This window comes from Aptenodytes patagonicus, chromosome 10 (genome assembly GCF_965638725.1).
Source record: "Aptenodytes patagonicus chromosome 10, bAptPat1.pri.cur, whole genome shotgun sequence".
NCBI lineage: Eukaryota > Metazoa > Chordata > Aves > Sphenisciformes > Spheniscidae > Aptenodytes > Aptenodytes patagonicus.
Window position 1 is genome coordinate 12,189,333 of NC_134958.1, and position 15,453 is coordinate 12,204,785.

At 48.8% G+C, this 15,453-nt stretch overlaps 1 protein-coding gene across 1 annotated transcript in view; it reads right to left on the reverse strand.

Moving 5' to 3' along the window:
• Positions 1-15,453, reverse strand: part of IGDCC3 (immunoglobulin superfamily DCC subclass member 3) — a 107,902-nt gene that overhangs the window by 16,474 nt on the left and 75,975 nt on the right. The window contains 2 exon segments of the mRNA XM_076348668.1: positions 3,169-3,334; positions 11,286-11,444. Coding sequence (XP_076204783.1) covers positions 3,169-3,334; positions 11,286-11,444 — 325 coding nt within the window.

Genomic DNA, 15,453 nt, shown 5'->3' on the forward strand with positions numbered 1-15,453 from the left:
TGATGAGAATTCACATCTGAGGGACCACGAGGGAAGAGGTATTTTTTTGGACACAGCCTGTGAGGCTTATTTTACTGTGCTGAAAGGCTGGAAGTTGCTTAGCAAGTGACCGTCTGATGTCGTACCAGCAGCCACATCCAATCTGCAGTGAATCCAGTCCTGAAGCTGCTGTCCCATCTCAACAACGATGGGCTTCTGAAGTCCTCTGACCTTGAGGGTTTGCTCTCCTTGGGTTTGCAGTTACTGCATATGAGAGACAGCATGGGGTGATTTGGATGCCAAAGGGCCCTTCACAACTTTGTGCAGCAACAGTTTGATGGACAGATCTTCCCATCAGCTGTGGGTTTGTGCAGACATGCTATTGCCCACAAAGAAGGATACCTCAAGTGGAGGCTGTACTTGTAAAGCTTGCAGGAGCAGAGCAGCATCTTGAAGGCACTGTGTTCTGCAGATCTGGACCTCACTTCTAGCTGTGTTTGTTTACAAGAACAAAGTTGCTCATAATGATACATTTTGCAATCAATTAGCACATGATATGATTTGGGATGATTTACTCTTTTTTTTTCTAAAAATCCCTTTGGGGGCATTCAAACCTTTATTGCCATATTAAGCAGAGTTTTAATCCAAATGAATTTTCTAGGAAACCATGTAATCTAATTAAAAAGCTCATAGTGCAGTTTAGTAGCTTCATTACTAGTAGATTTGAGATCCATCTTTACACGGACAAATATTTTCCAAGTGCAATAGACTGATAAATCCAAGGCATAATCACAAACTGATTCTGCCTGGAACTAAGTGGGTTACAGCACTTAGTCATGCCCATGAGAATGAAACAAAGGACAACTTGAAAAAGCTCCGAGAAAAACCCAGCCGTTGATCTGCTTCCTCCAGTTCATGGAGCACCCAGCCCTGCTGTACTAGCGAGGGCATTTTTCAGACTGACAGCTTTGGAAACCACCAGGAATGGCCACTTGCCTGAAGTTGCAGGTCAGAGTAGACCAAGACTAGTGCGAAAGAAGCCAAAAGTTCAACATTGTCAAGTACGATGGCCTTAGGGCTCAGCTTTACAATCACGTTACTATAGCTTCAGAAGATACCACGTGTCAGCTGAGCCCCAGTAACTGGCTGAGCTCCCCCAGCCTGTGCCAGATGCGATGTAATCTGATCATTTAGCTCGCAGTGGAAAAGACTGACACTAAATTGCATTAAATGATTGCCATAAGAAAACGATTACAGCGATGTTTGCCAAGTCACAGTTCACATGCACGTGTAGCGCAGCTCCAGGCACAGGGACCTGGCCAGGAGACATGACCATGACCAAAGACCCTACTTTTACCTTCCCCAAACAGTGAAGAGGAATGACTTCACAGGCAAGACATCTGGGCGAGATGCAGAGCTGGACCCAGTGTGAGTTTTGTCATGGATTTAATGACCACTTGTAAAGTCTCCAGTCACTTCCGACTCCGCTTCCTGGCCAATAAAAGGGGATGCACTAATTTCCCTTCTCCCATTTCTGCTCTGTTCATATCATAAGGGCAAACACGCCTTAGAAATCCATGCAACGAACTAGAAGACCACGAACCTGGACTGAGCGGCATCTGTATGGGCACACACAAAGTTCCCTGAAGCTCTAAAAACTTCCAGCTTGGAGAAAACCTCCACTGATTGAGAAGATTTTGTTACAACTCACACCTTATCCTTCTTGCAACACACATCCTTCCATCCTTCAGATAACAAAGCTTTAAAAAAGCCTCAAACCTGAAAACAAAAAACCATATTATATAAAAACTTAGAAAAATAATCCCACTCTTCTCCCCTGAGGAACAAGCCATGGTGCCTGCACAGCACTTCCCAACAGTCTAAACTGAAGGTCCGGACCCTCCAGCGAGGTTGGGTAGTTGCATTCATGAGATGCATTTGTTAATACAGATAGCAGCTATATGACACCATAGAGTACAAATCTCTACCAATAATTTAGGTTTACAACACAGGTACTATTATTTTTCAGTATATTGTTCCATGCTATTTCCATAGAAACTATGTTGTCAACTTCTAATTTTCACACTAAGTGCATCCCACCATATCATTTCCTCAGTACAAACATCCCCATCCCCTCGCACAAAAATGCAGTTATTTAGTACTCAGAGAAAACACTCTTCCCTGGTGAGATAAAAGGCTGGAGTTTAGTGAAAGTCAGCTTCCACGCAAATATTATTTCAAATGTATTTGCATTTGCACACCCAGGCAGGTCAATGTTCAGGGGCTAAAATGTGGTTCCTCCACTGCAGAGTGAGTGTGGTCCCTGCTAACTCCAGGGACAACATTTGGTCCTTCCAGAAATACCCAGATGACGATCAGGACAAAAGAGAAACTTTTGCTGGGTGCCTGCATCATCAGTCAAAGTCTAACGTTGATGTCCTGGTACAATAAAGCACGAAGCGCAGAAATGTAAGCCTACAATGTGCAGCTAGTAGGACTGGAGCAGTGTTTTAGTATATCAAAGCCCAAGTTGAACCCACAGATCTGCTTCTGAACATTACCACCTTCACATTAGCTCTTTGCTAAGGCAGAAAGCAAGCCAACACCTCTCCCTCTCCCCTTTCCGCTGGAGTCCAGATAGTTCAAAACAATGGGTTTTAATTCAGCCAGGTCAGGGAGCATTGCATCAGTCCAAGGGATGCATGACAGCAACCCACCTCGCCTGCCGAAGCCAAGCCGGCTCTGAGGCACTCCCTTTTCAAGGTGCTCAAGCAGCAGGGCTGCAGTCTCTCTGGATCACTCATGCCTGTCTCAGCCTCGAGCACATTAGCCATTGCCCAGCGCAACGTGACCATGGCGAAAGCAGGGCTTGCACGGCTCACCAGGACGTGCCGCAGACCCCACTGCTCTCTGCCAGCCTTCACCAACCAGTCCAAAATGAACTACTGCACACATCTGCCTCAAATCCACTGTCTGCACAAAAGCTGAAGCCTGTGTGAGCTAACTTGCTCTTTGCCCAAGAATTACACCCGCAGGGACAGCTATTTCTGGATATTCAGGTAGGCGATGTCAGTCCTCCATGCATGGTAACTCCAGACTGATGCTGGGGAATGGCACAACCCAGCTGTGCATCTCACAATGCCCTCCACCCCACGCTGCAGTGCCAGCAGCCAGAGCACGAGGACTTACCTGTTGTTATTCTTCAGCTTAATGTGGTCGCTGGTCTCCAGGATCTGCCCGTTCCTCAGCCAAGTGATCTGTGGTGGTGGTTCCCCTTGGGCCACGCACGTGAAGATGGCAGTAGTCCCCACGGGCCTGGAAATGGACTGGGGATGCTGCACAAACTCTGCAGGGGCTGCAAGGAGGAAGGAGAAGGAGGGTCAGAAAAGACATGATGATCCCACTTTATCCTGGTACAAAGAGCAACCTTGTAGCTTGGGCTTCAATAAGCCTCGTCTGCCTGGGAACATGGGATACTTGGCCAACCCACAGCATAGGCAGCAGATAACTGTGGTTTGGATGGTGTGTCTGTAATCAATACAATGCCGCAATTTGGTTGCCCATCCTGGCAGTCATGACTTCATAGAAGGCACCTGAAGGTCAGCTCAGTACTGTATGGAGAGCCGAGGTGAGTCCTGCTGGGTTCAGGCAAACAGCATCAAGGTCTAAGCCCCCTCACCTCTCCCCAGTCTCCCACTGAAAGCAACCCCAACGCTGCAAAATAATCCATATCTGACAAAGGTTATTTAAAAATGCATCCTGCCTGTTAGGGGCACAGGCTGGAAGGTCAGCAGTCTCCGGTCATTTGCACACACGTAAAACAGAAAGCGTGCATAACCCTTCATAACGCGTGGCACCACGCAGGGCCATCACCCTGGCAGAAACGATCCCTCTGCTATGGAGGCTTGCAAAAATCAACACATATTGACAGTACAAAGCGTGGTGAGGAAGTAAGGCTGCAACTACATGCGGCAATTATAGTATTTGCGGTTGGGGAGATCTGCTGTTTCATCAATGGCAGAGCTAGAGCAACGTCCTGGCTTTGCCCAAAGGACCCATACGGCATTAGCAACCTGCTTGCAAATGGAAAGAAATGTATGGATGTGCATACAGCAATCTGGCAGGTTGTTCTTTCCTCAGTAAATATCAGATTTGCTGCAGACTCTCCTGGTAGCAATAGATTGGGGAGCCTTTTTTACCCCAGATCTGCAGCCTGGGACTCTTGGGGTCCTGCCAAGCCTGGCAGAAGACTCCACCATCCCTGTAATTGCTGCTTACCTCGTAACCAAATGTTTTCACCTTTAACAATAACATTTTTAAACGGAAAGTGATTTCCCCCCTTCCAGCAGCTCAAAATAGATTTAAAATCATTTATCAGAATAGAACAGTGTATCAGCTTACAGAAAGCAGGGCCTGAAAGACACTGCCAAATTGGTGAGTTTATTCAAGCAGTTACGCTTCAAAGGGCAAAGTGATAAATATACCCCACATTGCTGCTGAAACCTAAAATCAGGTGGAACCGGCAGCAGCCGCAATGAAGACAAACAGACGAGAGGCACGGGCCCGTAATGAATTTACCAACCAGTGTCACATAATGGATGGCTGGCGTTAAATTTTCTTGACAAAAGCAAGATTATCCAGGGAGACACGCTCAGTGCCACTCGCTGGCATTTTCCAAGCATGGGGCTGGCGGGCTCTGCCACCAGCAGAGATGCCCAGGGATGGGAGAAGGGAGCAAACTGGTCCAGCAAAATGTGTTGAGGGGTGGCCAGGCTGCAGGCGGGAGCAGCTAAGCAAGAGCAGAGCCTTATGGTTCATGGCCAAAAAAACCCCGCAGGGTTTGCTGCAGGAGCATGGGGTGATCAAGCTCTTACCAGCTGCGTGCATGCAAGGGAAGAGCATTGCTACTGCTGCAACAAGGCCAAACTGCAGCTAAAGGTGCTTGTGTGTAAGAGCGAAGTCATGCACATTTTAAGTCCTGCAAGCAGAAAGATACAGAGATTCATTGAAGAGCCCGTCTACCTCGAAGGAACCCCCTCTTTCATTTTTAATAATCAAAGGGAAGCAGAGCATGGCAGGTCTGACTTACGTTAGTGGTAGGGGGTGTCCGCCGGCAGTTTATTGTCAGGCCACTTCTGGCGGCGCTCGGGTGTACTAATGAACCTGATCTGAGCAACCGAATGGACACGTATTTCCAGAACCTCCTGCTAAACTTCCCCACGTGCCAATCAATCCCTTGTCCTTTTATTTCCCTCCTACATATTTCCCCTTCAAGACTTATAAATTAAAATAAAATTCAGGATGGGTTCAATAAAAGTTGGAAGCACGGATAAACAGGGGGAAAAACCCCTCACCCCTGCAGTGAATGGTCCCTTTGTGGCGTACAGTGAGAGCATTAGAGACTCGATTTTCAAGACTTCCTTAACCTCCCGCCCCCCGCTTTGTGCTGGCACAGTTTTGTAGGAGCAATTATTTTGCAAGTGGCTGTGCACCTCCCTGCTTTCATCTGGGCTCATGAGTTGCACCCGCAGCACTTGCAGGTGCAAACCCATGATGCCAAGGAAGGGCACAGCCATCTTCCAGCGCCTCGCTGCAGCTTCATTAAAGATCCTGCCACTTGGCTCTTTGCCTCTGCCTCCCCCCTGCTTCACCAAATCTCAAACCCACCATTTGTTCCAGCAGAAACAAAGTTTAAATATGGAAAGAAGCATCCGGCATAACCCTTCTGGAATCGCCGGCTCTCCTTATCCTCCCTTATTAGCCCGTGTCAAGAGGGAGTAATTGGAGCGGTGTCGTGTGTGACTCGGGGGTAACGAACGTGCAGCTGCGACCACTGGCGCTGAGCCAGCGATGCTATTCAGGACCATGGCCCCTCGGGTTCCTTGGGTCCCTGCTCCCCTCCGCCGTCCCTCCTCTTCACTGTCTCGCTAAACACAACCAGATCAAAACCCCGGCACCTGTTTAACTTGCTTAAACGTTCCGGGGAGCAGGCGGCCACTCCTTCAAACGGCTCTCACCTCCGCTGTGCCGAGCTGTCCTGCTCGGTGGCATCCCTCGCTGCAAGACATGGGATGCCCTTCCACTGTTCCTGCTCCTCCTGGCTTTCTCCAGGCATTGCTCTGTCCCATTCAGGTCTCACCCTACTCCTTTTGGTGCAGAAAGAGCAGCAGTGTGGAGCTGTAGCGGCAAAAGGGCCCAGGCTGCAGCAGAAACCCATGGAATTAAAAGGCTCCTTGTCCCCATCACCAGCTTCTGACAGCATCAGAGAAAGGACATGGTCCAGGTGCCACCAGGGTCTTAACATAGGGACAGACATTGCTGCAAGGAGATGCCCCTCTGCTACCCCGGAGCAGGGTGCACCCGACCCAGTGTTCGTACCAGTGTCCCCAGGCAGGGTGCCCTGAGGCAGCTGCTGGTACGTGGTCTCGGGGCAAACAGCTCCTTTCCTGGACAGAAGAAAGTCTGCTCTCCTCCTCCCAGGTCCTCTCCCTGCCCTTTCTAATGATTTCGACAGGAACTGAGAGTTTGCCATCTCTGGCCCTGGGTTAGCAGGAAAGGAGCAGAAGCAAAGCCCTGCCTTCAGCCAAGCCCTGCCTGCTGCCAGCCCTCCACCCCCCTCGTCATTCATAATTAATAGAGCATCTTGTCAGTGCTCATCTCGCCCTGCACGGAGCCACAGCAGCCCGAACACCTCTCCCCCTTCCACGCTACGTGCCAAAAGGCCATCTCAGGCGGCGAGAGGAAGCGCTTCTCAGCCCTCCATGAAGATCTTAATGAAGATATTAATGAAGATCACTGTTAAGAGCAGAGGATTCAAACCTGGCAAGGAGGAACGGGCAGGATCCAGCCCTGGCTTGTGAAGTATGAAGAAACCGGAGTGTCGATTATTCAGGACTTAAAGGGAGGGAGGGGTTCATGCAGTTTTAATGAATATTTAAAGGCGTGACATTGGTATCAAAAAGCAATAACGCTTAATACCACCCCCAGAATTGTTAATGAAGTGCTTCAATAGCTTTTACTGTGCTCAACAAACTGTGATAGCATGAAGATGCACTGTAACAGCGGGTTGTAACGGGAGACCTGGACGGGCTCTATCTCTTTAGGGACATCTCATCTCAGCAGTGATCGGCCACCAGTGTGTCCCCCAAGATAACAGGGAGCTTCGCTGCCCTTGCCGTGAGTTTGTGGCATGGTGCTTGTTGCAGCGCCTGACAGCTCACTGAGAAGGGCTGTCCTAAGGGTCAGGGAGCACTGACAGCCGACGCACTGGTGCCAGACGAATCCTTGCCCCTTGCACCTCAGTATGAAGCTGTCATTAATTCTCAAGTAGCCAGAGTGGCAGGGTGAGGGAGGGAGGCTGGGGTGAGGAGAAGGAAGAATAACATGGAAACAACAAAACCTCATAAATTAGGCTACCGGAACCTACAATAAGGGTATAAAGGAGAAGACAAGTCAACGGGGAAGTCAGTCAAGCACAGCATCAGATGACAGGAGATTTAAGACAAAGAACTGCTGCCCACTTGGCTTCTTTGTATTGACTACAGAGGATGCCCAGATACTTACGTAAGTAACTTAAATAGTTAAGTTGTAGAGCTGGTGGGATTGCTAGGGCCAAAGATGGAACCCGTGACTGTGTCCCCTGGGAAATAGGCAGAGACCACTCAAGGAGGCTGTCATGGAGGCTGTCCATCAGCTTTCAGTGGGTATCATGAACTTCTTGTCCCAGCAAGGTGCAGGCTGCAGCTCCGCAGCAGTGGGACGTGTTCCCACGTCACCTACTGGCGTGCTCCTGGGAGGATGCTCCGGAGGGCTCAGGCACCCCAGCTCACTCCAGCATCCTGATGGATGAGATCCGAGTGCCCACCTGTCCCTGCATGGTAGCTTTTCTTGAGAAGGAAAACGTGGGCAGGAAGGGGACTGCTCCATGGGGCACACTGACCCATGCGGCATGTACTGAAGCTGTTTTTGCAGCATGAATTCAGGGCTAAACTCAAGGACAAATCAAGTACCACAGAGTCGAGCCTAAAACACAGCAACTGCAATATATCTGCTGATGAATTCAACCCTGCAGCCAAGGCTTACAACGCCATCAAGCAAGAACGATGGAAGAAACATCAGGAAACGCAGCGGTGGCCGGATCTGCTGGACCAAGGAGCGCTGCCCGGTTCTGTCGGCAGAAAGCAAGGCGAACAAGGCAGTCATTGTCAGCAGAGCCTTCAAAAACATGTCCCTAAGATGGGCACTCATTTATGAGATGGGATCTCATTTTTCTGCATAGCTTTCAGGAGGAAATGAAGCGTGGAGTGGAGAACACTGGTGACCATCTGGCCATTCACAGCCCATCAGTTTGTTATGACACCAAACACAAAATAAAGCACAAAAGATTGCACAGGAGGTAGAGAGAAAGCGCTTTGATAATTTTTTTTTCCTTGCCACCGAAGCCTGCTCTTCCCTTGCACCACACGCACGCACACCCTCTGTTTCAGCCAGCGATGCATTCGGCCCTTCGACAACTCCCCCCGTGAGACTTTCATTCGCAGCCCGGCACAAAGCAATATTCAAATGGCTGTGCCGGGATCTGAAGAGAAAATGGAAACTTTCTTGTGTGAGAACCTTACAAAAGAGATCAAAGGAGCCTAAATGGCCAGGGGAGGGCAGGGAGGGAGGGAGCGGGGGATTTACGCCTTCTCCTCTGAAGGGAGGAGGAATTCCCAGGAAGATAATAAGACGGCGTTAGATGATCTGAAGGAGAGCCTGCAACGCGAAAGGACATTACTGCCGGAGCAAGAGCAGAGACCTGCACCAGGGTGCCTCTGCCCAGGCGGCTGCCGTGATGGGGACGAGGACCAACGCTGGCAGCAGGAGGGTGGACGTGGTCTCAGTCCCAGCCTCCCGCTAACTCCTTGCCTTACAACAGGAAACATCGCCCTTTCTCCCCCAGTTTCCCACCTATAAAACGTGCCTCCTTCAAAAGACGAGGGGCAAGTTAATTTGTGCCTCCAGGCACTTCAAGGGTCCCTGCATAAAGGCAGCAAGTACCTGGCCTGGCATGCTTTGAGGACGCTGTATTGTCCTAGCCCTGTGCTAACTTCCTCTCCAACCAGGCTTTTGATAGCCCGCTCTTCGCTTTTATTCTCTTTACGGATGTAATTTGCATCGCTGACATCTTGACAAAGATAAAACCCACAGTCTCCCATGTCAGTCATTATCGGTGTTTTCTTCCCAGACAAACCTGAACAGCAATCATTTGTACCTCGCAGCTGGAAAATTCAGGCAAAATGAGATTCAGAGGAAGGAAAAGCTGCTTCCAGAGGGAGGGTGAGCAAACCTGGGTCCAGCTGCCTGGCCAGGGTGTGCCATTAGCTTCCCTGGAGAACGACAGCCCCCCGAAAAACATGAAGCATTTTATGAATGGGCAACACAGGTTGGGGTCCTGGACACTGCAGCTCATGTCTAAGGGCTACACCAACGACGCACTGGCCACGCTTCTCCACGTGGCCAACTTCTCTGCTAATGCTGAATGCAGGAGCATCCCCCTTCCACAGCGAGGCTGGGCTCCGATGGCCTTGTGATTACCGTTTTAGGGACAAATTCTCATCTTGGTTGCCCAGGTGAAAATACACAGTAAATCTACCCCAGGTGAACTCCAGCACTAGACCAGCTGCTCAGGAGCTGATGTTCAAATCTCCAGAGAGACTGAAAACTGCCGATCTGTAGCAATGAGAAGTTGTGCTACCTTTCCCCCTCTCATCCAATTGCTAACAGGAGCAGTCAACAGTATTCAATAGCTGTATTTTTACAACTTCATAGATTTTCCAAGTAATTTCTTTTGGCTCTGCCTGCCTGCCTGCCTCCTGTACCTCAGCTTTGTGTTTGGGTTTAGTAGACCTCTGCTACATGTACCATGGGAAGAGCTGTCCTGCAGCAGCTCTAAAGGGTTTGTATCAGTACAGCAAGGTTGTTCGTAATGCCTGGGTTGGTGTTTCTTAGTAAGGGGACTTATAGGTGTGCCCACCACTAGCCAGCTGGGAGGACCCCTCATTGCATTGCTCACCCAGAAATCCAACAGTAAAAGAAACGGTGAGTTTTCACCTCCTGTTGTGTCTGATCAGCACCTGGGACCCAGGAGGCAAGAGCAGTCCTGTATAAGCACCCTTTCTACATTGCTCCTCGCTGCTCCCAAGGCAAAGGGGAAAAGGGATGCCAGCACCCAGGGACCACAGCTGCTGCACAAGCGGTGCTGTGCCGGATCACCGCCAGCGACTCCCAGGATCTGTCAGGTGAGCATCAGGGCTGGAGCAGGGCACTTTCCCCATCACCAGCATGAAAGGTTCAATTAGCTCACTCTGGCAGGAGGTGTATAATTTTAGATTCAGGATATCATCAGTCAATAGTTAATGAGTGAACTGATGAGAGCGCGAGATGCTTTAAGTGGACTAGCTTGAAGAGGAGGTGAGTGCCTGTAATCAGGGGCGGATTACTGCCATTCAGAGCACGCTGCCAGCTGGGTTTGCCTTCTGAAATACTTGCCTGGCTCCCCTCACCATGGAAACTGGTTGCACGGAGCATGTAGAGGGGATTTGTTTGGTTTCTTGAGTGTTGATCTCTGCTCTGGGCTGAATCACCCTTTACAAGTGGCATTTCAGGACAGTTGCTGCGGGAAAGGGGAGCAACCTGCATCTCCTGGGCATCTCCCCCAAAAGGTGCTTTACTCATGTTGTGGCAAGGGGCTCAGATACAGTGTCGACTGCTAAAGAAAACAGCTCACTGACTTTTTGGAAATGGTTTTAGACTTACTGGTGCCATTTCAGTTAGAGCAATATTCTGTGAGTGATATCCACTCCTGGATATCACTGCAGGAGTGATATCTATCATGCAGAGGGGTCCAATATGAGAACAGTGCCTGTGTCCCCATATCACTAAGGACCATGCAGGGGTGAGAGATTAATTTGGCTGATTAATTCAGCCCAGGCTTTCTGCTGAGATGTACAAGTAGGATAACAAGTAACAACTGGTGTCCGTTAAGCCAAATGAATGCCTGTGATGGGGTGGGAAACCATTGCAACCCAAGCAGCTGAGGCCTCAGTTGAATGAATCCTGGTTGCCACTCATCTGCGTGGGACACAGAGACATACACCCACCTGGAAAACCATGTGTCTAGAAAAGAAGTCCTTTGATACCATCAGAGAAGCAAAGTCAGCATCTGTCCAACCCAACCCATCACAGTGCCCAGGCAACACGTAGAGCCCATGCAGAGGGCACAGCGAAGTGGGCATCACCGCTCCCCAAGCCCCAGGTTTGCTCACCTTGTACAACAAGCCTGCCCTGCGCAGTCCTTCGCACCCGAGTGCCGGGTTTGTTCGCTGCGCACACATAGATGCCAGAATGCTGCACGGTGAGGTCCGAGATCATGAGATTTCCTGTCCCCAGCACCTGGATCCCCTCCACGCCAATTGGGCGGCCATCTGAAAGAAGGGGAACAGGGTAAGAGTCACATGCTGGACCTTTGAGTGAGGTTCTCCAGGGCACAGCCCTCGGTGAGGTCCAATCTAAGTACTTATGGAGTGGTGCCATGCTCTGTTACTGGGATTTGCCAAGTAAAGTCAGTGGGTTTTAGCTGATGCTCTTAGCAGAACTGCCTTCTGGAGAAAACCAGGATCCTCAGGTGTTTGCCCAAAACTACACTTTGTGCTGCTTGGAAAACCAAGGTACCATTACAGGAAATGTGAAAGCTTTCAGCCACGTGTTCAGATCAAGATGAAGCGCCCAGAACACTTTTCAACAGAACGATTAAACCAAGTTAAATCATATCAGCTTCTTTCTTACATTAGACTGACCAGGGATCCAACCAGCTCAACAGCCTGCTCAAAACAGAGATGCTCTGGGAAGGAGAAGACCAGCCAACCCACAGCAGTACTTCCCTGATGCACTCTCCCAGCCGCCAGCAATTTATGACCTGGGGATTTCCTGAGCCAGAAGTTATGCCTTTTTGCCTGATAACCCTTGATGGATTTTTGCGGCTTCAGAAACTATGCGAACACTGGATTTTTCGATTCCTTAGCTCTTGAACACACAATAGCTCAGGGCCAAGGAGCCAAACTGAGCCGGTGGTTAGATCTGCTCAGCTGCTCTGGCTTGGAAGGGCAACTGGAAAGGGCTGCCTCCATCCTGAGTGCTGGGTCTGAGGCAGGCTGGCAGGAGAGTGGCGATGTTTCCAAAAAACCATGCCTGGGCTCCAGCACAAGGTCTTCAAAATTGAAGCACTTAACGTGAAATAGTCAGTATCAGGGAATTCACCTTTTTCCAACAAAGCCTGTTTTCACTGGAAAATTCCCAGCCAGCTCTAATTACAATGTGTTTCATTAGTATCAGGCTATTGCTTTTTATTGTTTCATTGGTTTGTGTTTTAAGACACTGTCTGACAAAGGCAGCTCTAAATCTGTCCTAGCATGTGTCAGGGTGTCTGAGCAGAGGGGCAAGGCAGGGGAGTAGTTTTACTGGAGGAGCAGTTAAAGGGAGCGCACTTTCATCAGATGGGAAATGGGAATCCAGTTCCTCTCTTGCCTTTGCTCATGGAGGAGGTTAAAGAACCTACAGAAATGAGAGAAGCAAGAACCAGCCCCAGTGATGTCCCCACCTGACCATCCCACGAGCCCTCCATACATGTGTACTCCTCAACAGCAGAAGAGCCTGTGACTTGTGCTTCAAAGTTGTGGCTAGTAAAAGGAAAAATTCATCTGAAAAATTCCTCCTGGGAGCTCTATTGGTCTATGCCGTAATCTTGCTAAGGAAACAGAAGCAGCCAAATAAAACCAGAACTGCTCTGTAGGAAGCAATGGGTCATGAGGAAAGATCTGAGATGCCCTAGCTGGTTTCCACTCCTGTGGGCCACCTCCTGAGAGATGCTAGGTAATGGCTGTTCAACCTGCTTTAAAATTTATCATCACCCAGTGGGCAGAACAGCTTCCAGGGACGTTTAGTGCTGAAGGACCTCAGGCTCAGGCTGGTTACCAATATTCATGGCACACAGCCACTTCAGTGGCTGCATCGGGTGTAATCCAGCAACGGGAAACCTTCATGGAAAACACAGAGGGAAACACAAGTTGCCACGGGGCTGCTGCAGTCACCCCGAGACACCCCATTATCCCCAAGGGTTTTCTTCATAGCCTCTGCTGTACAACAACATGGCCCCTGACCGATACCTGGCTCATGCCTGACCTCGGGCAGGCTTCATGCTTCAACACAGACAGGCATGCAGGGCCAGTTAAATGTTATCGTGCAGTCGCATGCTTTAGGTGTAATATCAAGCTTTGCATAATCAAGGATATTATGAGGATTTGGGCCGTTCATAACCAACAGGTTCTGGAATAGATTGGGAAAATGTGAAGGCCCTCAAGAAGAGGGACAAATTAAACATCAACCCAGAAATGCCACTTTGCAACTTGCTGGCCAGCAAGTGTTCAGATCCCTACAGAAAGGTATGTGATGGGACGGAGAGCAAGTGTCTCTGGCAGCATTAGTGAGAGCAGCGCACGTTCATCAGCTCGCAAGCCTGGACCATACAAGTGAGGGATCCCATTTCAGATTAACAGCAGCATCCTGCTAGTAAACACCGGCAAAACATGGACTGAAAGCTACAAAGCACTTCACAAACGTATCTCCTGCCACACTTTTTATATATTGTTTTTCAGGAAATTTTTAAACTTAAAGGTTTCCTTGCTTCATTAGGCAGGCAATGCCAGACCACTTCATTATTTGCATTGCAAAGAAAAATGCTCGGGTCTTTTAGAGAGAGAAAAACAATGTCATTAAATGATTAAATGATCACATAGCTGGCCAAGCCACTGCAGCAGTAAATGGCTCAGTCATAAAAAGGACAGTAAAACATGACCTGTCCCACATTTAATGAGCAATAAGAAGGAACCATTCCTTTCAAACATCATTTGAACTGAAGTGTAGAGAGGTCTGAATTAAATTCAAATTGAACTTGATTTCATCTTTTAAATTAGACCTTTTGGAAGTCCATATTTACAATAGGCATAAAAATCAAATCTCTCTCTCGAGGGAGGGGCGTGACCAGTGAAAGATGCGAAGTGGCCATACCTGGATGCTTCATCACATCATTGCCCTAAGAAACACCACAGAAATGTGACTTGAATGTCAGTAGCTTTACTGTATTATTTATAATGTGCTACATAATTTAAGCATGCAAAGACCCAGCCTGCAGCAGGTACTCCACACAGTCCAAATTCCAACTATTAATTAGAGGTGTGGTGGTCTGAAGAAACATCTGCTGTCAACCAAGCATCTTTCATTTCCCTGAAGAACAAAGCTCTCCAAGCTCAGAAACCTCGGGGGATCTGCCATTTGATTCAGAGAGCATGGCCACCTCTCACAGCCAGCAAAGATCACTGTGCCAGATCATCCCATATGCTCTTTCTCAACTCCTCCCCTCCAAAAAGTGCTGAAAAGGGGTTCTAGAGAAATATCTCTGCTTTCCCAGCCTGCTCCATCCTTCTTACTCTACTGTGCCTCACTCAACCTGAGCCATCCTGTGATAAGTTAGAAGCTCTTCAGCTAATATCAAGTCCAACACTGACAACACATATAAATAATACAGGGTATTTACACACGAAATCCCTTGCATCCAGAAAGCTCATCACTTCGCAGAAGTGCTGTGCAGAGGGACTGATATCTCACACTTGCTTTGCAAAGGTTGCTATCTATTTTAACCCTGTTTCACTTACACAGAGACTTGAAGAGTGGCTTGGATCAAGGGATCCAAACCCTGAAAACCCACCTTCCTGGCATCGCTTGCCATCACCAAGTCATCTCTCCATGGAGGAGATCCGAAAGACTGCCAAAGCTAACACTGTTGCTCAGTTCCCAAGGCTCCCAGGACCCGCGCAGGCTTGAAACTGCTGCTCATTTAATGTGACCTTCTACTTCTTATGAAGTCAAAAGCAGAAAATTTGAGGGCTGAAAGCAAGCCAATCTGGGTGGAAATGTCTGACAGACTCTCTCTGTCAATCCCTGATTGATGAGGGCTGAAGGAGGAGGTTCAACTGGTTGTGAAGAGCAGCCGGGCAACCGATTAATAAAGGAGACTGTTGTCCAAATGGGAGATGCTCCCAAAGGATGCCCCGGCTATGGACCAGTAGAGGCTTCCAGGTTCCCCATTGGATTGAATTCTGGATGAAAGATGCCTGCGGTTTGGGAGCCGCATTATTTATTTTTCCAAGATGTATGTGATGCTTTCTGGAGTCCGTTCTCCGCCTGCTAATCGAGTGATTGGCACACCGGCACCAATTACGGAGACCCGTTAAAACGTGCCAGGCGATATGAATATGCAACAACACGAACGCCTTTCTTTTATAAGTAGCAAGTAGAAAGAAAGTAACAACTTTCTAATGTTGATCATTTAGGTCTTTTGTGAATTCTTTGTATTGTGCCATAGTAGCCTTCCACTTTTTA